Genomic DNA, 26750 nt, shown 5'->3' with positions numbered 1-26750 from the left:
ATAAAGTAGGCCCCGGGGCCAAGGAGAGCGAAGGGCATCCGTCCCTTCCGCCCCCGGGGACTGGAAGCGGGAGAAATAGCGGCGAAGTTGAGCATTTTCCCTGGATGCGAATAGGTCGACCACGGGGGTGCCGAACCTGCGGGACAGCTGGCGAAACAGAGCCGGATCCAGTTTCCACTCTGCCGGGTCTATGGTGGTCCTGCTCAGCCAGTCCGCCTGGGTGTTGTCGACTCCCGAAATGTGGTCGGAGCGAAGAGATGCCAGATGCCTCTCCGCCCAGCGCCCCAGGGATTCCGCTTCCTTCATCAACGTCTTGGATCTGGTGCCCCCCTGGCGGTTTATGTGGGCCTTGGTGGCCACATTGTCCGTCATCAATAGGACATGTTGATGGAGAATGTCCTGGCGAAAATGCCGGAGTGCCAGGCGGGCCGCACGCAGTTCCAGAAGATTGATGCTGCAGGAGCTCTCTGCGAGTGACCATTTGCCTTGCACCACTAGATGACCCATGTGTGCCCCCCAGCCGGCGAGGCTTGCGTCTGTGGTGACCACTAACCGGTTGGGCTCCTTGAACAGGTGGCCCTTGAGGAGTGCAGGGGACGTCCACCATCGGAGCGATCTCTTCACTGCTGGGGGAACGCTCACCAGTCGATTCGAGTTGCTCCTTGCGGCCCTCTGGTGAGGAAGGAGGAGCCATTGGAGAGCTCTGGAGTGAAGGCGAGCCCATGGGACGATCGAGATGGAAGAGATCATTTTTCCCAACAGCTGTGACAGGAGGACGATCGGTACCTGTCTCGCGAGCATCACCTTGCGGGTCATGGCCACTAAGCTGTCTAGCCTGTCCTGGGATAGGAAGACCCTGCACAGGGAAGTGTCTATGACCGCCCCCAGGTGGATAAGTCTGGTGGTGGGAACCAGATGGCTTTTCTTCAGATTTAGGGAAAAACCGTGGCTCCTCAGGGTTCTCATTGTGATGCGGAGGTCCCGCAAGGCCTGCTGCCTGGACGACGACTGGATCAGGATGTCGTCCAGGTAGCACTGGAGCCTTATGGGTCTGCGCCTCAGTTGGGCTGCTACAACCGCCAGGACCTTGGTGAAGGTCCTGGGGGCCGACGACAGGCCGAAGGGAAGGGCCCGGTATTGAAAATGCCTGCCGGCATAAAAAAAGCGCAGGAACCTCCTGTGCTGGGGACGGATGGGGATGTGTAGGTAAGCCTCCTTGAGGTCGATAGAGGTAAGGAGGTCTCCCTGACGGATCCCCGACAGGATGGACTGGAGGGACTGCATCTTGAACCTCCGGTAGGCAATGTGCCTGTTGAGGTTCTTCAGGTCCAAGATGGCCCTCCAGCCCCCCGAGTTCTTTGGTACCAGGAAGAGGATGGAGTAGAACCCCTTCCTTTCCTGGTCGGGGGGAACCTGCTCTATCGCGTCTATCTCCAGGAGATGGCGAATCTCCTGGTTCATAAGCTCCCTCTTCAGAGGACAGGAAGGAGTGGGACACCGGATGAAGTTCCGGGGAGGGGGGGATAGGAATTCTAGGGATAGGCCCTCCCTCACGATATGGAGGACCCAGGCGTCCTCCGTGGTCTGGACCCAATGGTGGGCGAATAGCTGGAGGCGCCCCCCTATGGGTGACGGGCCCGGGCAGTCACTTAGATTTGCGGAAGGGCCTGTTAGAGGCACCTCCGCGGTTGGATTTACGGAAACCGAATTGTTGTCTACCTCTGTCCTTAAAGGAGGACCTGTCCTGGAACCTGTCCCCTGACTGACCGGCCGGTCGGTAGGGCGGGGAGAAGGAAGTAGAGGTAGAGGGTTCAGGGGCACGAAAGGGCTGCCTCCTGGGGTATGGAGCGGACTTGCGGTCCTGCTTTTTCGTGGTGGAAGGCAAAATCTTCCTTTTATCTTTGGATTCAATGAGGAGAGGCTCAAGCGCCTCCCCAAATAATTTGGCGCCCTTAAAGGGGGCTGAGGCCAGCTCCCACTTATGCTTCTGGTCCGCCTGCCAGTGGCGGAGCCAGATCAGGCGGCGTGAGGTGACGTTGGCCGCCAAGGCTCTAGAAGCAAATTTAGAGGCGTTAAGGGATGCGTCCGCCGCATATTGGGAGGCCACAATAATTTTTGAAATATCCTGGCGGAGGCGCAAGTCTCCTGCCGGGAGTTTGGTCAACAGTTCCCTTAGCCATATAACGGAGGCCCTGTTAAAAAAGGAGGCGGAAGAGGAGGCTTTGATGGCCCAGGCAGCCGCCAGGTGGGCCTTATGGCACACCCTCTCTGCCTTCTTATCCTCCGCCTTGAGCCCATCCAGCAGTTCTGCTGGGAGGGAAGAGTTGGAGGTCAGGGCAGTGATAGGTGGTTCCACGGCTGGGAGAACCAAAAGGTCTTCCAAGGTGGGGTCCATAGAGTAAAGTTTCCTGTCTGCCCCGCTGGGGGAAGACAAGGTGGCTGGTTGGGCCCACTGGCGTTGGATTACGTCCAGGAATAAACCCGGAACCGGGACCAGCTCCTGTTGGGGGGCCGGGACGTCGAACATGGCCGCATTGGGATTTTCGGGAACAGCATCGGCCGAAGGTTGGACCGGCTTAGGTTTAATCCCTACCCTGGTAGCTAGTTTGGCCTTACGGAGAATGGACTTAAAGAGAGTGGGTTTGAAAAGTCCGGAAAAGGCAGGGGCGTCCGGGGGGAGGCCCTCGTCTTCAGATAGCTCCAGGCCGTCCTGGTCAGCGTCCTCGATGGCGGAGGTTTCGCTGACCACGGATGACTCAAGGGATGGATGGCGGGCACGCTTGGCTGGAGGAGGGGCCGCCGGGCCCCGGGAAGTGGTCCCTGGCCCCGAAGGGGGAGGGGAGCGCTTTTGGAGGCCCTCAGCAATGCCTCTGGCGATAGCACGATCGACCAAAGCCTGCACGCGCGGTGACAGCTCGGGCTCCTGATCAGAATCTGATCCCGGGTCCCTGGGGTCTTGGAGATGGTAGGGAGAACCCCCAGCCGGGGGAGCCCTGGTGTGACCCTCTGGGACTGGGTCCTGCTCATATGACCAGGACGGGGCAGGAGAAGTTGGCTCCGCCAGTGATCTGTCCGGGGACAGATCCTGAGACTCTACCTCCTCATTCAGCAATGCCAAGATATCACTTCTGGATGGAGGAACGGGGGCCACCTCTGGGGGGGACCCTGTCCCAGCCTGGCGCCGGGCCTTCTCAAATTGTTTATCAAGGGCCCGCTGGCGTCTCTCAGCGTCCTTGGTTTCGGCTGCAGTCGGGGCCTTGACAGGGTGCCTATGGGTGTCCCCTGAGATGCCCTTGCCCACACTCCCACCCCTACTGGAAGGGGGATCCTTGCTAGGGGCCTGAGAGGGGCCGGATCTAGCCTCAACGGAACCTGATGGAGGGAGCTCCATGCCAATGACTGCACAAGGATGATGCAGAAAACACAGGCAAACGGGTGGGCTGCAGCGGAATTCGACTGGCTACACTGAAAGGCCTAAAGAAAAAAGACAATTATGATTAATAATACAGGTATAGGAAAAATTAATAAATCCATTTCAGCCTAACACCAGTAGCCAAATGGGAGGAGGACACCCAGGAGGCTGAGCTATGAGGTGGGCCTGCAGCCCAGGCTGCAGTAACCCTTGCAGGAGAGGCAGGGAAGTCAGTAGGCCAGGAGACTAGAGCTTAAAAAAAGGCGAAGGCCTGGCCAGATCTTAAGGATAAAGAAAATCCTTCCCTGTGCCGGTGCAAAGGACACGTGGTGGCCAAATTACCAGCGCCGCTGATGTCCAGTGGGTGGTGGCCGAGGGTCCGTTGGGCGGGCCCGGCGAGGCCCTGTAGCCACCAAGCGGCCTCCTGCAGGAGCGTGGCTGAGCGGCAGAGGCCTAAAATTAAAGGCGCGAACTTTTCGCGCCTAAAAATGGCCGCCGCAACAGCGAGGAGCTGGGCGGAGAGGAGAGCGGCAGCCAGGATCAATCCGGGCCGCTCGTAGCTCCGCGGGGGCTGAGGGGTGTAAAAAAACGCAGGGAAGTCAAAAAAACGAAAAAACTAGGCCGGAAAATAACAACCGGGGAGGGAACCGACCAAAAAACAAAGAAAAAAACCCCTTCGCCGCTGTTGCCGCGCTCTGGGAGCAAGCGGCAAGTTTCCAAGCCTGCAAAAGTGCGAGGCTGTGGAGAAACAACCTCCCCCACACACGCTTACCTCCTGGCCTCCTAGATAGCTTATGTTGATTGTAGAAGAATAAAAGGCAGGGAGAAAAGTTCGTTTTGAAGAGGAAAAGGTTTTCCAAATTTTTAGGAGAGTCCAAGCCAAGGATTAATAGCCTGAACTCAAAAATACATCCGATCTGGGCATGAGGAAAATTATTCTGGCAGTAATCACACGAGGAGGTGTGGTTAAAGGGAGAAAAAAAGTTCCTCAGTATCCAGGGCAACCAGAGTGAATTAACCCATTGCTTGGACTCTCCAAGCGGTGCACAGGAAAATAGCAGAGGTTTATTGATGGGTTGGGGTTTTTTGTCTTAAAATAATGCATTTCTTCTTCCAATTCAGCTTTCCTCTATATATATTCCACATATAACTTGCATAAATAGAGTAAACAACCTTTTCTCACTCGTTTGCCAACCTGGAACCATTCTGGTTCATTGAGTTCTGACGGATTACAGCTTCCTGATCTCTATATATTTTTGCACGAGGGCAATGAGATATTTTGGGATTCCCATTTTCCTAAGTACAGTTTGACATGATTGACATAATCAACAGTCTCTGTAATCAATGAAGCACATGTTAATTCCCCCCCCCCCATTCTTTGGCCTCCTCAATTATTTGATGGGCATCAGAAATAATGTCTCAAAGGAGATTTTTCAGGAGGCAACTGGACTTTGTTTTTTTCTTTAAAGATGTTTTGCTTCTCATCCAAGAAGCGTTTTGGAAGGCTCTTACGGATGAGTCCGTGTTGTCTGCATCTCAAACTGAGGTGCAAATGGTTCCTGTAATCTGCAATTTTTCTGGAAATCTCTTCATACTCCATTTGAATGGAAGTATGAACGGATTTCTAGAAAAATTGCAGACTACAGGAATGATTTGCACCTCAGTTTAAGGATGGTTTAAGGATATTTTACAATAGTTAGCACACACTGTTAAGTCTTCTTTCTTTGATATTTGTACAGTATTATCCCTTTGGGAGTCCCTTTGGGGAGAGGGGGCGGTCTATAAATTTAATAAAATTAAAAATTAAATGTGTAAACAACCAGACCCACATGTGTAGAATTCAACCTACCTGATTAGGTTCTGCCTAAAATACAAGAATCTCCCCAGTCTGGCAGCCTATTCCTGGGAACAATTAGATAGATAGAAAGGAACTTGGGAGGGAGTCAGACCTAGCCTTTTTTGTGGTTGTGCAGTGACTCCAGGCTAGTCTGCGCTTGATCCCCCTTCCCTGCCAAAATTGGTTGCTTCCCAACAAGTATGTATGCTGACCTGTATGTATGCTGACCAATCTGTCAGTCACTGTCTTATTTTTCTGATTTGTTGGCATAGTTGGTTTAAAAAAATGAAGGGTCTTCTTTGGTTGCTTTCTGCAGATATTCCATAAATATCTGTAATTTTCCAACTTGGATTGATGAAAGTGCTGACCTAACTTCACTTTGTAATACTATAGGTTTTTAATACTAATGTATCTACTATATAGAATTTAACTATTATCCTTCCATCTTTGTTTTTATTAGAATCAATCACTACCTATCCATCAACATCCTTTAGAATACCAATTCAAGGTTGGAACTTCCTTCTGAATTTGGAGATTTTTTGGGAAAGAATTTTCTTATTTTCCTGTGTTTGTTTCCATCTTCATTGTCTTTACTATTATTGTTATCATTCTGCTTCTTGTTTTAGCTCTTCCTGAGATCTTTGTCATTCTTGGCTTTGGCTTCTATTCTCTTTCATGGCTTGTTCTAATATTCAGTTTGCCATTTTCTGTTTCTTGATTTTTGTCAGTCTCCTTTCTCATTCATCCATAACAACATCCTTAGGTTCAGGGGTGGGTTTCAAATTTTTTTCCTACTGGTTCAGTGGGCATGGGTGGATGGGGGGGCATGTGTGGGCATGGCCAACTTGCCATCACTCATGCACACTCAGTCACATGGCCCCCTCACCAAGCCATGCCCACCGAAACGGTGGTGAAAAGTTTTGATGGGGTGGCGGGCGGGCTCCACCTGCAAACTACTCAGTAAGAAAAAAAGTTTTTGTCCTCCCCAGGCCCCAGGAACACTCTGCAGGTTTTAGCAGGACTGGGAGAAGAGAAAAATGCCCCCGTTTTTTCCCTTCTCCCAGCCCTGCTGAAGCCTACAGAGTGCTTCTGGAGGCTGGGAGAAGGGAAAAACGCTGCCACCTATCCCTCACTCAACCTGCTGCTCAACTTCCCTCCTGCCTTCACCCAAAGCCTTGTGCCACACCAGGAGGCTAAAGTTGGAATTTCTTTTTCCCCCTGTTGCGTACCTTGACAACAGGACTGCTTCTCTGCCTCCTTTTCCAGCCAAAAAACATGCTGGCAACGGCAGTGGTGACTGAGGGAACCAGTTTGGGGGCATGGACAGGCTGCTATTACTACTGGTTCGGAAAGGTACGCCAGATTTTTACTACCTACCTACTAACTCTGGCTGTGTGTCAATAAAGTTCAGAACTTCAAAGAAATATCTGATATTTTCCCTGAAAATGGTGGATGCATGTTCAAGATGATATCATGGAAACTGGTTGACCTTCTTCTTCTTTAGCTTAATTTAGAACTTGCACATCAAAAAAAAAATCAATTCATTATCTCTTTTACAGTCAGCCCTTTCACATTTTCACTGTTATAAATGAATGCTATTTCATCTCCTTCTATCAATAATGTAGCCAATTTGACTTCTGTGTACTCCTTCTGGTGTTATTCATATACAGTATATAGTATTCATTTTTGTTGTTAGAAAACTGCGCTGGCAATGACAAAAAATCATTAGATTGTCAGAAACTGTTGTTCTACTTCATTTCAACTTCCTAGGCAATACAGTCAAACTACATTTTCTTTCTTAATGTTTCCAACTTTGGCATTCCAATCTCCAATCACAAGCATCACATCTTGCTTCCATTTTCTGCTGATTTGAAACTGAACTCGATCATCAAACTCGTAATCCTTTTCATTTGCATCAATAGTTGAAGCATACACTTATCCATGAAGTCTAATCAATATTTGATCACTGATTGCAATGTAGCCAAGTACTGTTCTCGCTGTACTCTTTTTAACTATAAAAGCAACATTGTCCCTTCTTTGTTTTTCAAGACTTGAGTAGTAAACAATGCAATCTTCTGATTGAAAATATCCAATCCTTAATACTTCAATCTCTTCCCCAGTAGCATGTTGATGTTATCTGACATGAGCAGCACTGCCCTGTCAGTGGTTTGGTATTTCCTATCCATATGATTTTCTTGATAAAATAAAGCCGTGGTTTACCACTGCCTTCACCCACACACTGCCTTCTCTTCTGTCACTAAAGTGCTCTTTTGCCTCTAGCATCTTCCTATATTGCTGCTGTCCAATATAGGTACCGTTTCCTCTGCCTGGGCTTCCTGGATTACCCTGAGTAACCCTGCTGAGATTCTGTATTTTTGTCATACACTTGCAGGTTTCATCGCTCATCCACACCCTCCACTCCACAATGAGACAGTACAGCAAGACCATGATAATTTACTATGGTATTAAAAACCCTTATTCAGAAAAGATTATTCCTGGTGTGTTTGAAATTTGACAAAATACAACACTGGCACTTTTTGAGAAGAGAAAAGCAAGAATATTCATTTCCAGCCTGTTAGCTCCATTCCTACTTTTTAAAAAGAAAATAAATGTAATGGTCTATGTTCAAAATCATAATAATACTTCCTTACTTTGAAAACTATGGGAACTCTTGTTTGAAAATGAGCTAACATTTTTATCCCACAGAGACTACATTCTAAGCCAGATATTTATAAATAATGTTTCCTAAAATCCAGATTTTAAAGTGCCATAAACTATCTACCAAGATCTTCTGATACAGAGTGTTTTTAGAACAGTCAGGTCTTTTTAATAATCTTATAGATAATCTTTTTAAATTTACTCTTCCCTTGGGAAATTGTCTTGCTGAGAAAAGTTTACATAGAATTTCCTGGTTCTAATAGGCAGATTAACAAATTTTGCTCTTCTCTTCTTTTATTTTGTTATGCTCCACAATTATTATTTTTCAACACAAACCTCGATCCTGGGGCATTGGGGATTGGCTCAAGGCAGGATGGGAGCTAGATTCTGATTGGGTACCAGGAGTCTGTGATGGCATCTGGCTACCTGCAATATACATGGAGACAAAAAATAAATGACTTGTTCCTAACAAGGAAAAAGAGGTAATAAAAATCATACAGGTATTCTAAAAAGTGGTACACACAACTGTGCTAGATACAGTGAAAAATGTAGTATCTATTTCAAATATACATTTTTCTTTTATATAATCCATGGAAACATGCATAACGTATTTAATCAAAAAGCATCCTGAAATGCTTTATTTTGTACCGAGTCTGTTTTCAAACTTATTGACATAATTCAATTTATAGCTCTTGAAATATATATTTTAGGAAGGAATTTACAAAATCCAAGGCGGATGAACAGTGGGATTCATCCTATTAGCTTGCACTGGCTTACAGCCAGGAAAACATGGACAGCTGCCAACCTTAGAACCAAAGATAAATTCTATCTATGTTGTTTGGAAAAAAAGTCCACTGAATCAATGGATTTAATGTTGGTGCCAAGATATAACACAGTAATAAACCAATACATATCTAAAGCCTGTGGTGTGCACTTTGTTATCCAAATAAGAGCTTAGTTCATAATTTACATCTGGTAAAAAAAACAAAACTAGCATGCAAATTGGAATAGGACGGAATCCAAGTCAGTGTTTAACCAAAGGGAACATGACTTCATAAATAGCAACACAAGCAGATTTACATCTTGACCTGAATATCTGCATAGCTGTGGGCAAAGTGCAGACAGAAAGCTTGGTTCAGCATCGTTGTATCTATGAGGCGATTTGGGTTTGCCTTCTTTTCTCCTCTTTTGTTTCCCCCTCTTACAATAGTCACCTAGGGAGGGATGGAGAATCCAGATCAGGGTTTTGTTTTTAGATTTTTGCTGTACTGTTTTCCTACTGAAAATCACTCCTCAACTGCTTCACTCCTGTGGGTTGGCTCCTACCACCAATGTAATGAACCCTTTGGCTGGAATGAAGCCTGCATCTACCTATAGCTCCTTGCTTGGCTTCCAAATCTGTTCTGGAAAACTGGGAGAACTTTGAAAGCAGGTTTAGGAGTTATGTGGAGGTAGGGGGCTGGAAGGAAAAATCTTGCCAATTAGAAGACTACTAGAGCAGTGAAGAATTATTTAACACAATAAGGAAAACAGCTCGCCCAACTATGCTGCCCCCCAAATGTGATCAGAATATGACTTGTTACATAATTATTAACAAAGCCAGCCATAAACTGCTGGCAAGAGAAGTGACTGCTTTAATAAGATATTCCAAAGCAACTGTACTGTACTACCCCACTGTACATATTGTTAATGAGTCTTTAAATTGATATGCAGGTTTCAAAAATACAAATACCCTTTGTTTGGAGTGGCTGATAATAATCAAAATCAAGGCAAGCATGAAGGGAAAATTTAATCACATTCACCACTGCTAGGTCCTAAAGAAAATCCCTCTTGTAAAAGTCCTATTTCGATTAAAAGGCAATCACTTGCCAGTCATCCCAACCACATTTACAGTCAGGCCCCACAGTAATAGAGGAAATTTATTTATTTATTGTTGATTTTATATCCTGTATTTCACTTTATACACTAAGGTGATTTATAGCAACCAAAAATGTAAATGATAGACATACAAGTAAAAACAATACAATTACAATCAAGGTAAAATGAAAACCAGCACCATTAAAATAGAAATAAATTCAACTGACAAATATTTGGTGGGGGAAAAAAAGAGTCCTTATTTCCCTAAAATTTGGGGAGGGGGACGCAAGAGAAATCCCTTTCCTATATAGGCAGCAGAGAGATTTTTAAGCAATCTTTTCCTAATGACTTAAATCACGGCTGAGCAACCTTTTGGCTTGCCTGGGCCAAACTGAGTGAAGAGGAATTGTCTTAGACCTCGTGCAAATATATATAATATAGTTAATATACATCAATAACAAACTTTCTTTATTTTCCATATTTCTTACTATTTTGTGGGACCAGCTGCAAAAGATTTTGCAAAGTTTTTTGCAAACTAACTTTTCCCTTTCAGTAAATCTATTTGATATGATTCTGATAATTTGTTTTCCAGGTTGTGAAGAGCAACTATGGACTTAACAGCAGGCCATCTATATTAAGGTTACAACACATTTAAATGATTCAATAAACAGGCATTGTAATCTGTAAGCTGTAAACAGTTCATGTTAAGAAGCAACTTAGATGCAAATGTATTGTGTCACACTCTGATTATCAATTCACTATGGAATGTATTCCTTTAAAAGTAAAAGTATTGATTTGAAAGCTGAGGTTCTTATGAATGTAACAAATATTTCAATATAACACCTCCTGATGGTGACCAAACAACTAGGTTTTTGCAGGTTTATCTTAACATGAAAATATATTTCTCTGAAGAGCGAAAGCCTGCTGGTTCTGTAAAATGCTGAGAAAAACTTGAATCTAAATACCATGCCACCAGCAGTATACCATTTTTCTCTTAACATTCTGAATTCTATATTTCTTCTTGAACTCTTTTTAGCGATTCTTATTTGGGCTGAATTACTGACCTCTAGAAGCCAAATGACACAAGGGTATGAGATGTAATTTCACTTATTTGAGACTAAGAAATTTCTGTATTTATTATTGAGAGTTTTCCTGTATAAAGGGATAGTCCTCATTTAGCAACCACAATTTGAATTAGCAACTCAGTCATTAAATGAAACAGTCACTAAGTGAAACCATGGATATGCTTATAATCTTACTTCAGCTTTCATTTGATTTACAACACTGTGAAGGTTGTAAATATGAAGATTGATTGTAACATTATTTTTTTTATTACTGTCGTAACTGCAAATGGTAGCAAAACAAGGTGGCCAAAAATAATATAATCTGTATTATATATTTTGTTCAATTTGGTTAAATTGAGTTTTAGGAAATGTTTCTGGGATACTAGGAATGAACTAGTTAACATCTCATTCCACACATCTGTATATAGTCTAAACAGCTATTAAAATAGAACTGTACTAGCATGGGAAAATACTCTCAGTTATCTCACCACAGGCTACATTACTTAGGCAAATATAAATATAGTAAAAATACCATTTAACGGACCTTTGTTAACTGGACTTGATACATTGAAAACATTTTTGATTTATCTGTTAAATAATATTTACATCATTTATGTAAATACCCCAATACATTGATGCAAATGACATAATTTGAATATAATAGATACTCCATCAGCCTGAGTGCTAGATTAAATCAAGATATGAGGGTTTTTGGAAACCAGTGTCAAACTCTTGACAGCCCACAACAGAAAGAAATATTCTCCTTGGCTTTGTTAAAACAAGAATAGATTCAAGTTATAGAAATCTCAGCAACTGGATAATTTTCACTTTCACAACCTGATATATTCCTAGCTACTTAAGACATATTTTCCAATCTTTTCCTAAGGGCCTCTATATGAAATGATAGGAGGTGATTTTCTTAACCGTTAAGAGTACAATGTTCAGCGGACCAGGGAAGTGAACTGTCTCAGGCTGTGAAACTATCATTACACCATAACTGTGAACAACATAGTTCAAATGGCAGATAAAGCTAATCACTCAAAGCATTTCCAAAGGCAAGTCATAAAGTCAATTGCAGTATTTTCCTATCCTTCCCCACTCCCCTCCATAAGCAAAGAACACGAAATATTTATTTCTGTAAATCTCATGTGAAGTTCCTCCTAGCCCAAAACATGATAATCAGATGTTCTCAGCTGATATTGTGAGATCGGGGCCAAGGATAAATAGTTGCAAAGGTCTTTTTCTCTTTTCATACATTGCATGATGCATCATTTACAAAAAAATAATAATCAACCAATTGTTTACACAATTGAATTTCAAGGAGAGCTGTTAGAATGATACAGAAGAAGAGATTTATAACTAGAAAATTGCTGAAAAGTATTTTTGGCAATTATTGGCAATTCGAACAGAAACTATTTCAACAAAAACCTTAGTGAACAAGATGTGTCAAGAATTCTAATGAATGATACAGCCCAACATTATGTAGGTAGTTTTGAATATATTATAGATGAATGGGATAAGTCACTTGTTGGTCTTTAAGGTATCAATCAATCATATTTACAAAGCTACCTCTTTGGAACCTACCACAGATTTACTAAAATAGGCACAAAATTATTCAATTACTTTTTAAAAATTGAGCTATGTGCTTACAATATATACAAGCTAGAATGTATAAAGGTACTTCAGATTTATGTTGGAAATGCAGAAAACATGAGAGATCATTGTTTTTATATATTACAACTGCTGCATGATTATATGCACAAAAATGGAAAGACTCTGAAATACCCACAACTGAGGAATGGCTGGTAAAGAAGTCAGCAGAGACAGCAAAATTGACTTGTTTTATTAGAGAAAGGACAATAACTACATTTATTAGTTACTCAAAAATTCTTCATGGACTATTCTGCTGCAACAAGAAAAAATGAATTTGTGATTTGTAGGTTTGATGATTAGAAATGGTAGATTATGGAAAGAAGTGAATTATTTTTTGCACTAAATAGGCCTCATTCTTAAGCAGGACTGCCATTTAAGTAACTGCAACCGAGTAGATGATTCCTTACACTGTTACATTAATCTAATGTTTTACCCTTTGGGATTTTCAGCTTCCTATAGGGATATTTTGGGTAGAGAGATTGTAATATTACAATAAGTTGTAATAAAATACCTCTACATTCTGGCAAGCTTTTGAGGTGAGGCAGAGATCATAACCAGACAGTAAGTACTATTATAAAATCTTTAATGCTCACTATTTTTTCACCAAAGTTCACTTAAGAATAAGCAAGTCTCATCAAAACAAAATACTAACTTTATTTTTTTGATGAGATGATATATTTCTGCATTAGAATGAACACAAGGCAAATTCAATGATTCTCAGCTGTGAGCAAACTGTAATTTCTGGTAAGAGGCAATACAAAGGTTCACCGTAAATATGTCTAAAATAATCCTGATAAGATATTCAAGGAAATTTGAAAAAATGTTTCAATGATCTATCATAACATATACTATTTCAACGCAAAACTGTAAATATATGTATTGGATTGTCTTAATTTTATATTTAGCCCCTAGCATTCATGAGACTTATGTTGGCTTGAAGCTAAGCATATCAGCTTGCCTAAGACTTGTAGAAAGATATATGGGAGAATTGAAATTGTTTAGGATTCAATACAACTGTCTACAGTTGAATGGGCTCAAAACAAATATGGTATTAACCCTGCATGGAAAGATTATAATGTGCATGTATCTGTAGTAAAAAATAAATCTCAAAATTGATATGATTACAAATTGTTAACAAAGTTAATAAAAAGTATAAATTCAATAAAACAACGTGGATGGCCTGGTAATGACACCGTAGAAGAGGAGATAGCAAATTTGTTATGTAGTTCTACCGCAGGTTTAATATTACAGTATTAACCAAGTGTAACCATAATGATGAGATTGTACAAAATCAAATTTATTATGTCATCAATTGTTATATGTTTTCTGAAGCAATATCAGAAATTATACTTGATCACTTTCCGTAAGAATACCAGATCTGGACTGCAAAAATCCAGATGACCATTAGATATCAGCAAAAATGAAGCATTTTCTGTATCACTTTGCCTCTATCCCGTTTTTGTTGGGTTGTTTCGTAGCCAAGAGCTGGTAACCGTAACTTTCAGAACCTTCTACAATTCTGGCATTTCATGAAGGATTTTAGTAACTGAAATAAATAGACCCTATTTTAACTTACTTTAGGTCATCATCAAATGATATAATGATGGTTATGTAGCTTTGAAATACCAGCATTTGTTTTTATTTCCACTAAAGCAATTTCACCTTACAGAAGAAAACACCTTTGATCTAGAAGCTGAAAAACCCATTACAACTAAATTAATGTTGGCAGCCAACAAATTACTTTGGTTTATTTGTTAGCCTTTGTCTTAATTCAGCAGCACTGTTCTTATATATTAGTGGTTCTAGGCAAGGATAGCAGTCTATTGGCATTTATATTTATTGGTGCTCTTACCACTAATATAATGGAACCAGAAAACATCCAAAGAACATAGTACAAATTATGTGGGCTATTATATGTGAATAAATAGCTGTTAATTGTAGCAAGTTATAAATGCTTTTTTTACGGAATATATTTTAAAGGTTTTATTTTACTTTATTGTTTCATGCACTAACAGTTGATCAAGGAAATTAAAAACATCAAATACAGTATTTAATGGTTATACCATTTAAAATAGATTTCTTTTTTTAAATAACTGGGATATTCAATACAATACAATACAATAGTAGAGTTGGAAGGGACCTTGGAGGTCTTCTAGTCCAACCCCCTGCCTAGGCAGGAAATCCTATACCATTTCAGGCAAATGGCTATCCAACATCTTCTTAAAGACTTCCAGTGTTGGGGCATTCACAACTTCTGGAGGCAACCTGTTCCACTGATTAATTGCCCTCACTGTCAGGAAATTTCTACTCAGTTCTAAGTTGCTTCTCTCCTTGATTAGTTTCCACCCATTGCTTCTTGTTCTACCCTCAGGTGCCTTGGAAAATAGTTTGACTCCCTCTTCTTTGTGGCAACCCCTGAGATATTGGAACACTGCTATCATGTCTTCCCTAGTCCTTCTTTCTCTTAAGCTAAACATACCCAGTTCCTGCAACCGTTCTTCATATGTTTTAGTCTCCAGTCCCCTAATCATCTTTGTTGCTCTTCTCTGCACTCTTTCTAGAGTCTCCACATCTTTTTTACATCGTGGCGACCAGAACTGAATGCAGTATTCCAAGTGTGACCTCACCAAGGTATTATAAAGCGGCATCAATACTTCACGTGATCTTGATTCCTCACTCATTCTTAACTTTAAACGTAGATCAATTACTATTATAACTTAAAACATGAATATAAGCAAAAAACTATTACCTAATTACCTAAATCACCTAATCTAAAACTCAGAATTAGAAAAAATGAGTATGGATCAGGGGGGAAATGCTATAGGTTCAGACCAGTTTCCCCGAACCGGTAGTAAAAAAATGCTACCGGTTCATCCAAACTGGTAATAAAAAAATGCTACCAGTTCATCCAAACTGGTAGTAAAAAAATGGCAACAGTTCAGGCAAACCAGTTGTTCCAATGATCAGCTGTGTCACACGATTTATATTTGCTAGAAATCAGGAAATCCTGCTTTCTAGCAAATCTAAAGTGTGCGGCACAGTTGTCCCTATCCCCCCGCTGTTCTACTTACTTTTGCAGACTCAGAAAAGGCTTCTTAATCCTTCTTTTTTAGTGCTATGCAGTAGCCCCTGTGGTGTGCCTGCATGCATGTGCACAAACCGTGCATGCATATATGAAACAAACCAGTAGCAAAGCAAACCGGTAGCAGGTTTCAGAGCATTTTACTCCGGTATGGATGCATATGTTTTTGTTTTTAAATCAGACTGTGTTTTGATTAAAAACCTCAATTTGACTGAAATTATTGTTGGTCCCTGGCTTCTTTGGTTTTGTCAACAACAAACCATCCTGTATGAGACAGAGGAAAAAATCAGATAAAAAACAGTAGTTTCCTGAGACTGATTTTCTCTCACTTGGATTTTCTTTCTAAATATATTGTGTTTTTATTTCTGACTGTAATTTCTAATTTTTGTATAGCAATTTAAAGCACTCTAACTAGGAAGTAAGACAATAACAGCAGTAACAGCAAACAAGAAAAGTATTATTTCCTTTATTACACTACATGCTCAGTGTACTATAAAAGATTAACATATATATTTAGATAGACATTTCTCAATGTCAGGGAACTTTTCTGTTTTTTTTTTAAGGACAGTTACTTTTGATTACTGATTACCCACAAAAATAATGCAAATATAAACAAAATAGATGCATCTTCGTAAGAATTAGAGAGTCAAGCATTTCCAGTAGTACATTTAATCAAAAGATCACCGATTTTGGCACAATGTTATTGCTGTCAACAGGCACGTTAGAAACTAAAAATGCTAAACTGTTATTTATCTTTATTATGATATGAAACATAACACTGTTTGGTATTTGTCACTGCTAATATAATCCAGTTTGTTTTACAAGAAAGCAACTGCCTGAGGTATTTCAATTTCTCAGACATTTTCAAAATTTGCATTAAAATAGGCAGATTCATTCAAAGATGGAAATTGTTATCATTTTTGTGGAAATGCTACTGTACTTTTTAATATCCATAATCGTCAAGAAATTAGTGCAGATTGCCTTGATTTCAATGGATTTCAGTATTATTTTACAGAATGAGAATGTATGCTTGTTCGCAAATATCACTAACATATTTCCATGAGATTTAAAATAAATACCATGTAGAGTTTTAGCTGTTCAAAAACATGGAATCTGCCACTGCATTCTTGGCTAAACCTATTGAGGAAGAATATATTTTGTTTGTTAATGTCCAGGAGTCCAGCAACAGTTTTATTATCTGTTTTCGGAGTGCTAAAGGAAACTACTTTTCCTTTTCAACAATTTCTGTACCAAAAAGTTAAGTTTTGATCTGCTAGCTTTAAAGTGTTCTAATCATCTTCCGGTTCCGGCGGCTACGGCGACGGGCAAGTTTTTGCCCGCTCCCGCTCTCCCGGTGGGCTTCCCCCGCTTCTGGGGGGGCACAGGATGCCCCGAAGAGGCATCCTGCCGAGGGAGCGGCTCGCGGAGGGCCCTGGCATCGGCGGCGGCTGGTGGGGGCTTCTCCGCTTTGCTCTAGGCATCGGGGAGCAGTCTTGGAGGGCGCAACAGCGTCTCGCTCCATGCCGATCGGGCAGCGTAAAATTGAAGGAAGCAGCGGCGATATGGTGAGGTGCTTCCTTTCTCCATTCCTTCTTTGTTGAATTGATGGACTTTTCAGCAAGGTTATAAGTTAAACTTTCGGAGCTTCGTTGGAGGTGCGGTTAGAGGGGGGGATTTCCCCCCCCCCTTGGACAAGCGGCTTGAAAAAATTCTGCTTTTGCCCCTAGGAGGAAGGAGGAGGGGGGAGAGCCAACTAATGATGCCTCACCCCTGTAAAAGTGATTTTCTCTGGACTTAGTTTTATAATTTGTTGATGACCTGAGAACTTTGTGAACTTTTGAAACTTTATTATGCCTCTGAGCCCAAAGCTGGCAGGGCAAGATGGCACACTTCCGTTGTCTTCATGAACTGTGAAACCTGACTCCACCTTTAAAACTCAGGCTTCCGGTCTTTGTCTCCGTACTACCCAGAAGAATCTCTTGTGGATTGCTATTTCCTGAACCTTCTGGAGAGGAAACCTTTTCTTAACGCTAGATTGACCAAAGAAACTCTCACTTGTTTGGATTTTCTGCCTCCTGGACTCATCTGCCTGCTCTACTTCTCCAGCTGTCCAGTCTCTACACTGACTGACTTCTCTGTTTTATAAACTATGTCTCCAAAAAGACCACCACCTGGAAAACCTGGCTTTGCTACTTCTGCACCGACATCTGCAACATCCAGCCCTGCCACACAGTCAAAGATTACAGAAATGATGCAACCTAAGAGTACAGAGTTGGATTTGCTGCAAATGCTTCAACAACTCATACAGGGCCAGGAAGAAATTAAGAAACAATTAAAGGAAATGAAGGAAGAAATTAAAGAGAATCAAGTCCAAATTTATAAGAACTCACAGAGACTAGACCTTGTGGAGGGTGGGGTGGCGGAGGCGAGGGTGGTGGTGGAAGTTTTACAGAAGAGTAACAAATAACTTGATATTCAACTAATGAAAACAGAGTTTGAGAGAATGTCCTTTTATCTTAGATTTCAAAATGTTATAGAAACAGATGGGGAAAATATAAGGGACATTATGACCAACATTTTAGCTGAATATATACACAAAGACAAATGGACACAAAGACAAACAGATGGAGTGGGAGATAGACTTGGCCTATAGAGTGAATTCAGCATATGCCAGGACACACAATGTACCCAGGGAGGTTCATATTAAATTCCTTAGGAAAAGCACAAGAGACGCAATTCTGGGTGTACAAAGGGGGCAAACATTGACATACCACGATAGGGAGATAACCATCTTGAAGCAGATCCCAAAAAAAATTAGGGAGAAAAGGAAAAGCTATTCGCAATTGGCGAATAAATTATACCAGAAAGGGGTGTGGTTTAGATGGTTGATGCCTGAAGGGATGTTGATATTCTGGGAGGAGACAAGAATTAGAATTAATACACCCATAGAGGCTCAGGCCTTTATGGAAAAAAATAAAGCAAACCTAGAAAAAACAGAAGACTCTACAATGGTTATACAGGACACGGGAGGGGCCGGAGCTCTGCCAGCGGGGGGGGGGGGAAGGGGCAACACCAAGAAAGCTCAGATCACAAAAATGAATAAGAAAACCACATTGCTATAAACATACCGAAAGTAATAGTGAAATTATATTTAGAAAATATGTTATAATATATAAGTTGATTGAAAACTTTTATTTCTATATGCTGATTTTACATGATTATGTATTAATGTTTTATACTTAGATGTATACTATGAGTTTGGAGGGAGGGGGCGTCTGCCATACTTGCAACTGCCAAAATTTGTATATTATTCCACATACCCTTTTCGTAGTAAATGTGTTAAAAAAACCAATAAAATTTTCTGAAAAAAAAAAAGTGTTCTAATCATGATGGCAATTGTATTTTTTCCTTGCAATTCACAACTAAGGTGTCTAATTTCACTATCACATCTGTTAAAAATGCCAAATCAAGCAGACATACTGTTTGATCATTGGATGGTGTCTCTGTTCCTTGAGTCAATGAAAGCTTTGATTTCTGGCAAAAGTGAAAGAAATCAATACATTATTTTTGCTGCATTAACCCATTGGATTTCAATGTGCACTGAACAGATTGGCAGTCTTAGGTGATGATTCATTGAGAACTGATTTGAAGCTTGGCTTTGCATGAAATGAATTGAAAATAGTATTTCTACCAAAAGAAGACATAAAATATAATGGGATCTTTTTACACAAATTATCTGTTGATTGATAATACAGATAATTTGAACACATAGATAAATGGGCATATTTTTGTTATTTTGAATGAGAGAGATAAAATAGCTTTTGCGGGTTTTTTTTCTTTTGACCAACCATTGCATCCATGATATCTGTAGTATTATTTTTCTTGCTGTATATTAGCCATTGAAAATTTACCATGATAGAGATAAAGGAATAGCTATGAACAAGCCCTGAATATAATCTCCTCCAAATGGTCTCTGGCACAGCTCAGTTTCATTAACTTGCAAAATGTCACCAGGGCATATGCTAATCTGGCCTCAAAGGGGAAGATATTCCATAAAATAGGGAGCTGCGACTGAGAAGCAGTCTTTAGAATCCCTGACCCCTTAATCTTTCCCCAAAGGTATATCACTATTTCTGCTAGGAAGCAAGCACCAGATTGGTAAATTCCATTGGGACTAGAGGTACCTAAGAGCCCAGCTATACAAGGCTTTATTGCAGCATTCTGAATTGTTTCTTGGCAATGGCAATTTTCATTCACCAATAAACAGTCTACTGCATTCTGAACCAGCCAAAACGCCTGGGTGATCGCCATTTGACTGACCTTCATCTGACTAAGCAATCAATACTGATTCTATGCTACCCTAAGTATGAATCTCAAATTAAAGAATCTGTTTCCCCAAGGGTATCTTACCATCTTCTTATCAACTTTCCACCAACAGTTGAACACTGTAGATAGGATAATTCTTGTTCAAAATGGGCGAGTTGAAGTGAGGGTTCTTCAACATATTACTCAGTTGGATCCTGAGATGTCAAGAATGGAGGTCTGCTCACAGGTTGTTTAGTTGATAATTTTTCATACAATCCACGGTAAGTCTTAGTTATTTGTTTTTCTTCTGGCAATTGGTTTTAGGGAGATCTAAAGTAACTTTTTCTTGATTAAATCATAAATACTCAAATCTTTTATTTTGACTTTTGCCTTCCTAATTAATAGTATTAATATTATGTTTCCTATAAAAACTGAACATTATTTTAGAGAATTTAAGGCTTGGCGTATATATAGCTAGAAAATATTAAAAAAAAATAGAATATTAGTAAGAGGAGGAGAAGAGTAAGGAGACAGAAAATTTATGTATGAATGAATGCTGGTTTGAACGCACAAATTTGCATACTGAACTGTGTTGCAGACCTTACTGCTTGAAAGCTCTGTCTTTTACCCTTCCTTTAATTTGTCTGCAGAGCTAAATGGATAGATTTTCCCTTGACAGTATTTTGGTGCTCACCTGGAACCAAGCCTGGGACCCTGATAATTGCAATGCATTACACACAGACTAAACAGCCTTCTAAAGGCCAGATTACACCTTGGCTGATTGGTGTCATAGCGACAATACAATGCAGTCATAAACCCTGTGAAATTGGCCATTTAAGCTGTGTTTATGGTTGCTTTGTGTGCTGATAAATCTAGAATAGAAGTGCCATTCTCTGTGCAAAAACAATTGCTATATATAAAAAGATGCCTCAAGCAAGTTTTCTCTCACTGTTTGTACAGATCTAGCACAACCTGACCTGATTTTCATTTTAAATTCCTGGTTATTAACAAAATACACCATGTTAAGTGATTTTCCCAAGGAAAGTAAATTATTAATCAATTTCATATCTAAACTACAGTTTCTCTCACAGAAGGAATGAGAAGTAGATATTTGAATTTCCTTACAGTACACAATGTCTTCTAGAGTAGCTTTATACATGTGTACTTATTTTCATAATGTGAAATAATAAATTTTAGTTTCTTGTATAGGCTAAAACTAACAATACGAAGAAAAGTGAAGTAATGAGAAAATACCATAATAATTCAGTGACAAAAAACTTGATCTAGGAGTTTGGATAATATACTCAGACTTTTCCCATCCCTATATATTCTTATACGTCATGGATCCCCAACCCCCGGTCCATGGACTGGCACCGGGCCACAGCATGCCAGAAACCAGACTGCACACACATAAGCGAAGCCCCATCTGCGGGATGCAGGCAGCACATGGAACCATGCCCTCTCCGGTCTGCAGAAATACCTCCTCCACAGAACTGGTCCCTTTGCTCAAAAGATTGGCGGCCACTGTTATAGGCTACATTTCATACTTCTCCAGAAAGAAAGTACCATAAAAAGAGAGCTCCCCTGTCTGGACATAATTTATATTTATTTATTTTCGTTCACACAATTACAGTATGTCAAAATAAGGTTCTGGCATCGTATGAATTTCTAGTGACCAAAATTGCATGTAACATAGAAGTTTGTGGGGTAAGATTATCAACCTTACTGTCAAGCAAAACCAAGCAATTAATAGTGAGTGCCATACCATGTGCACTAATCAAATAGGTGGCAAGAAAGTAGGGGCAGTCAGCACAACACAGGTTATGTAGACAGTTAACACAAGGTCAATCAAAATGGATTCAAATGTCTATACACCAATGCACAGAGTATGAGGAATAAACAGGGTGAATTAGAAATTAAAGTAAATGAGGGCAGATATGATATTGTTGCCATTATGGAAACTTGGTGGGATGAAACCCACAAATGGAAACCTGATTTGATTTCAGGGGAGTTGTCTCCATTTAGGTATGCATTGGACTTTGAAACTGAACAAAATTAAAAACTCATGTGTGGCTTTCTATCACACTACCAACATAGCAAACACTAAAATTAAATGGGGAATTTCAAAGTAAGTAATCATCAAGCGGTATTAAAAGTAAAGTAATAGAGTTTAAATAAAGTGCAAGAAAAAGGAATTTAAAAAGAATTAAGAATCTACTTTGGAGAGAGAAGGAAAATGAACAGGAGGGGAAAATAAAAAGACCTAAGGCAGCTTTGGCATTTTCAGCAGGCAGAACAATCTCTAACCCGCCTGCTCTTTGTGACCCCTTTTCTTTTGTTCTGCTTTCAAACATATCCTTTACTTCTCGGGTGCTTTCTGCTACACTTTAAGTCTCTTCATCACTTCCTCTTTGGAAGATGACAACATATGGGTGCAAAAGGAAGGTGTTAGATCGGGCAATGAGAAGGCAGACACTGGCTTAACGCAACAACAGCTCTTTATTCAGACAGACATATGTACAATCCAGCAACTGTTCAGTCTGACAGCTCTCCTTTTATAGGGAGCTGTCAGACCTCTTAGCCAATCAGATTAAACTTCTGTTCCCACCGGAACAGAGGACCAGAGTGGAAACTATGGTAGCTAGTGTTAATATCTAACACCCCTCCCCTCTTGGTCGGGATGTTCCTATTGGTCACATAGTCTTTGAGGTAGGCGGGTCTTTGTTTCGCTCTACCAGACCTGCGCAGTTCATTTGGAACCGGTTCTTCAGGCAGGTCGGACGGACCTGTCTGCTCTCCAGCTCCGCTCTGTGGAACCTACTGGAACTTACCCCAGGCCACGGCTGGAGTTCCCTGGCTTTGCTCGCTTGGAGCTCGCTGTGGGCCTGCAACAAACTCAGATAACTTTTCCGGACCTTGCGGGTTTGAGTTGGCTGTGGAAGGAGTGAATGTTTCCTCCATTTGGGTAGGGCCTTGGCTGCTTTGTTTCGGAATTTCGTCTGGTGCCCTAAGATTGGAGTGGGAGAGGTGACCACGGAGTTGGTCAATATGCCTCCTCCAATTCCTACCATCCTCTAGCTCTAATAGATAAGAGCGAGGCCCGGTGATGCCTATCACCGTAGCAGGAATCCACAGAGTTCCCCCGGCATAGTTGTGGGCATATACTGAATCCCCTATGCTAAAGTTTCGAATCTTGCTTGTGGAGTCTGGGGGCGATGTGGCAGAGTAGTTTGGGTGTAGCCGGTCTAAGTGGGACCTTAGACGGCGACCCATGAGAAGCTCGGAGGGGCTTCTCCCGGTGGTGGCGCTTGGCGTAATATGTTGGATTAGTAAATAGTGATCAACCCGTGTTTGCCAATCACCCGGACCCATTCTGGCGAGGGCCTCTTTAGCTGATCGCACCATTCCCTCCGCCTGACCATTGGAAGCCGGGTGGAATGGCGCTACCAGGGCATGCCGAATTCCTTGGCTAGCTAAGTAGGTCTCGAATTGCAAGGCCGTGAATTGGGGCCCATTGTCAGAGACCAAGACGTCGGGCAGGCTGTGCGTGGAGGAAAGTCTCCGTAGTACCTTGATGACCGCCTCTGCCGTGGTAGAGGTCATCAGGGCTACTTCTAATCATTTTGAATATGTGTCCACACTATGAGGAACATTTGGCCATGAATGGGTCCTGCGAAGTCAATGTGCACCCTAGACCAGGGTGCTTGAGGGTGCTCCCACTCTTTGGCGGGCGCCTTTGGGGGAGCTGGTCTGGATTCCTGGCACGGAGTGCAGGTAGCCGCCCACTCTTCTATCTCCCTGTCCATGTTAGGCCACCAGACGTAGCTCCTAGCCAAGGATTTCATCCTGACAATGCCAGGATGCCCCACACGTAATGCCTCCAATACTGCCTTTCGCACTTTACTTGGAACGACCACCCAGTCCCCCCACAATAAACAGCCCTTGATTACCGACAACTCATCGCGTTTAGTAAAAAACATTTTAAATTCGGCCCCAACAGGCCCCTTGGGCCACCCTCTCCACACCCAGTTCAGAATCTGCTTAATAGTAGAGTCTTTAGCAGAAAAACGGGCAACGTCATTGGACAAGACAGGTCCGGAGTCCAGGCAGTCAATAAGTAGGACCGGTGTCTCGAGAGTGGGGTCGGCCAGCAGTTCAGGTAGGGGACAGCGGCTCAAAGCGTCGGCATGTCCCAACGTGGAACCAGGGCGGTGAATTAGTTTGTAGGAGTAAGCAGCCAGGAAAACAGTCCACCTGGTGATGCGTGGAGACAAAGAAACCGGGGTAGGTCGGTCCCCAGTCAGTAGCCCCAACAATGGTTTGTGGTCCATTACAAGTTCGAAGTCTCGGCCCTAAAGGTACTCATGGAACCTCTTGACTCCCGCCACAGCAGCCAAAGCCTCTCGTTCCATTTGACTGTAGTTCCTTTCAGCCGGAGACAAGGTTTGCGAGTAGAAAGCAATAGGGGCTTCTGTGCTGTTGGGCATGCGATGGCTGAGGACAGCGCAGACGCCAAAGGGGGATGCGTCACACGTTAACACCAGCGGCAGGGTCTGGCTGGACCAACAGGGAGTCAGCAGTCAGAAGGGGTTTTACCGTGGCAAATGCGGCGGCCTCGGCTCGGCCCCAGGACCATTTGCCGTTCTTGGAGAGGAGGTGATGCAAGGGCTCAGCGACGGTGGCTTTCTGCTTGAGAAGGACGCTGTAGAAGTTAAGGAGCCTGAGGAATGCCTGCAGCTCGGCCTGATTGCGAGGTGTGGGGGGCTTCCTGGATAGCTTTTACTTTTTGGGATGTCGGGTGGATCCCAGAGCCATCAATCATGTACCCCAGAAATTCTACCCTGGGCACTTTAATTTTGCATTTTTCTTTTTTGAGCCGGAGGCCTTTTTCACGAATTCTGGTCAAAACAGCCCTAACTTTTTAAAAAAGTTGCGCCTCATTTGCAGCCGATACCAATATGTCGTCGAAATAGGGGATGACTCTTGGTATCCCCTGCAAAAGCCGTTCCATGATACTTTGGAACAGTCCAGGGGCAATACTAACTCCGAATTGCAGGCGGTGGCATTGGAATGCACCCGTGCGTCACGATGGTTTGAGCCTCCGCTGTGGCGCCATCTACAGGAAACTGCTGGATGCCTGCGCCATATCTAATTTAGCAAAAAAATTTCCTGGCCCTAGCGAATGTAGTAGGTGCTGTACAATGGGCACAGGGTAGGCGCTTTGTTGCAGCACATTGTTTATTGTGCATTTATAGTCTGCGCAGATGCGGACTGACTCATCTGGCTTGACCGGGGTCACTATAGGGGTCTCCCAGCGTGCATGGCCGATTGGCTCGAGGATCCCCTGGCTCACCAGTTTGTCAATTTCCCTATCGATTTTAGGGTGGAGAGCGAAAGGTACTCTCCTGGGTTTTACCCTGATAGGCGCTACGTTGGGGTCCAAGTTAAAAGATATTGGCGTCCACACATATTAGACGTCTTCGAACTCCTTAAAAAATGCCTCGGCGCCAAAGTCTTTTATGGTATTGATTCCAGTGACTTTCAACCCTAGGGCTTCAAACCAATCGAGCCCCAGGAGGCTCTGTAGCAGTCCGCTGGCCACAGCCACGGGAAGCTTGGCGCAGATGTCTTTAAACTGCACGCCGAAGGTGCCTTGGCCCACAATGGGGACCTGGTTCCCCTGGTAGTCATGCAAGCTGATGTCTGGGGTGTGAAGATGCCATTTTTTCAGGCTCGGGATGGCTTGCTTCAGGGTCGACCAGGAAATGATCGTTAGGGACGATCCAGTGTCGACTTCAAGCTCACAGGGAGCATCCTCAATGAGGACTGTGATTTTCAGCTTTTTTGGCCACCTAGTGCGGACTTGCCCCTATCGTGGTTTGATAGGTCACTTTAGGTTCTCTCTCTGGGCGCCCTTGGGTTTTCCGCCAGGCCCCTGGGTTGGGCCTCTGTTGGCGGTTTGGTTTTGGCTGCCAAGCAGTGGCAGGGAATTTGCTCCGGCACACTTTGGCAATGTGCCCCTTCTTGTCGCAACACTGACAGGTTGCGTCCTGAAACCGACAGGTAGACCGGGCATGGTGCCCTCTGCAGCTTGCGCAGGGTGGCAGGCACGAGTTGAATCTTCACGCCGGTTTTGTGCGGCTACTGCGCATGCGGTAGCTGTCATCGTCTTCGCTGTCGGAGGGTTCTTGTTCAGCGGCATTGTGATGTACGTGCGTTTGCTTCTGCATGGTTTGTGGTGCGTTGTTTTGGCGCTGCAAGGCTTCCATGGACTTGTCAGCAGATTTGGATGCCCTGGCTTCGTCTAGTGCGATCTGTAGAGACATGTTTGATCTGGCTAGCGAATGTCTCTGCAGATTAATGTCCCGCACGCCGCAGATTAAGCGGTCTAAAATTTGGTCGTCCAGGTCACGGAAATCGCAATATGTTGCTGCTTTTTGCAAGGCCGCAACATATTGGTTTATGAACTCTCCCTCTTGTTGGTTCCGTATGTTGAATTCATGGCGGCGAACGTGCCTCGAAGGTTTGGGCGCGTAGTGAGTTTTTAGAGTCTGTTGTAACGCCGCCCAAGGAACCACTTGGATCAGAGTTGGCTCCGATAAATCCTTCGCTATTTTGAAGACCTCTCGGCCGCAGTAGCCCAGGAAGAGGTTCTTCTTGCGGGAGTCGGGAACCCCCATAAGGTCGTTTGCCTCGAGAAAGCATTCGAACCTTAACATATACGATTCCCAGTGTTCGGCCACCGGGTAATACGGAGTTGGCGGGGCGTGCATGGCCATTCTTGACTGAGGCGATTCGAATTTGCCACTCGAAATGGTCACTCGATGCCGCGCTAAAGCTCCGGGCTGGATTTACTTGCTGGATGTCTCGTTGTTCGTTTCT

The 26750-nt window shown here is 42.8% G+C and overlaps 1 protein-coding gene across 10 annotated transcripts in view; it reads right to left on the bottom strand.

The window, feature by feature from the left end:
* The window catches only part of ARID1B (AT-rich interaction domain 1B), a 425150-nt gene that overhangs the window by 96133 nt on the left and 302267 nt on the right, over positions 1-26750 (bottom strand). For 6 of the 10 annotated variants that reach the window (XM_081944091.1, XM_081944094.1, XM_081944097.1 and 3 more), the window contains exons 7-8: positions 8996-9121; positions 8244-8333 (exon numbers count right to left, since the gene is read on the bottom strand). In XM_081944091.1, the coding sequence (XP_081800217.1) occupies positions 8244-8333; positions 8996-9121 (216 nt within the window). The remainder of the gene's footprint in view (positions 1-8243; positions 8334-8995; positions 9122-26750) is intronic. The other 4 variants (XM_081944095.1, XM_081944098.1, XM_081944100.1 and 1 more) reach the window with 1 other exon arrangement.

The sequence above is a fragment of the Natrix helvetica genome (assembly GCF_964273705.1).
Source record: "Natrix helvetica genome assembly, chromosome: 2".
NCBI classification, from domain to species: Eukaryota; Metazoa; Chordata; class Lepidosauria; order Squamata; family Natricidae; genus Natrix; species Natrix helvetica.
This window is presented reverse-complemented; position numbering and strand designations above follow the sequence as displayed.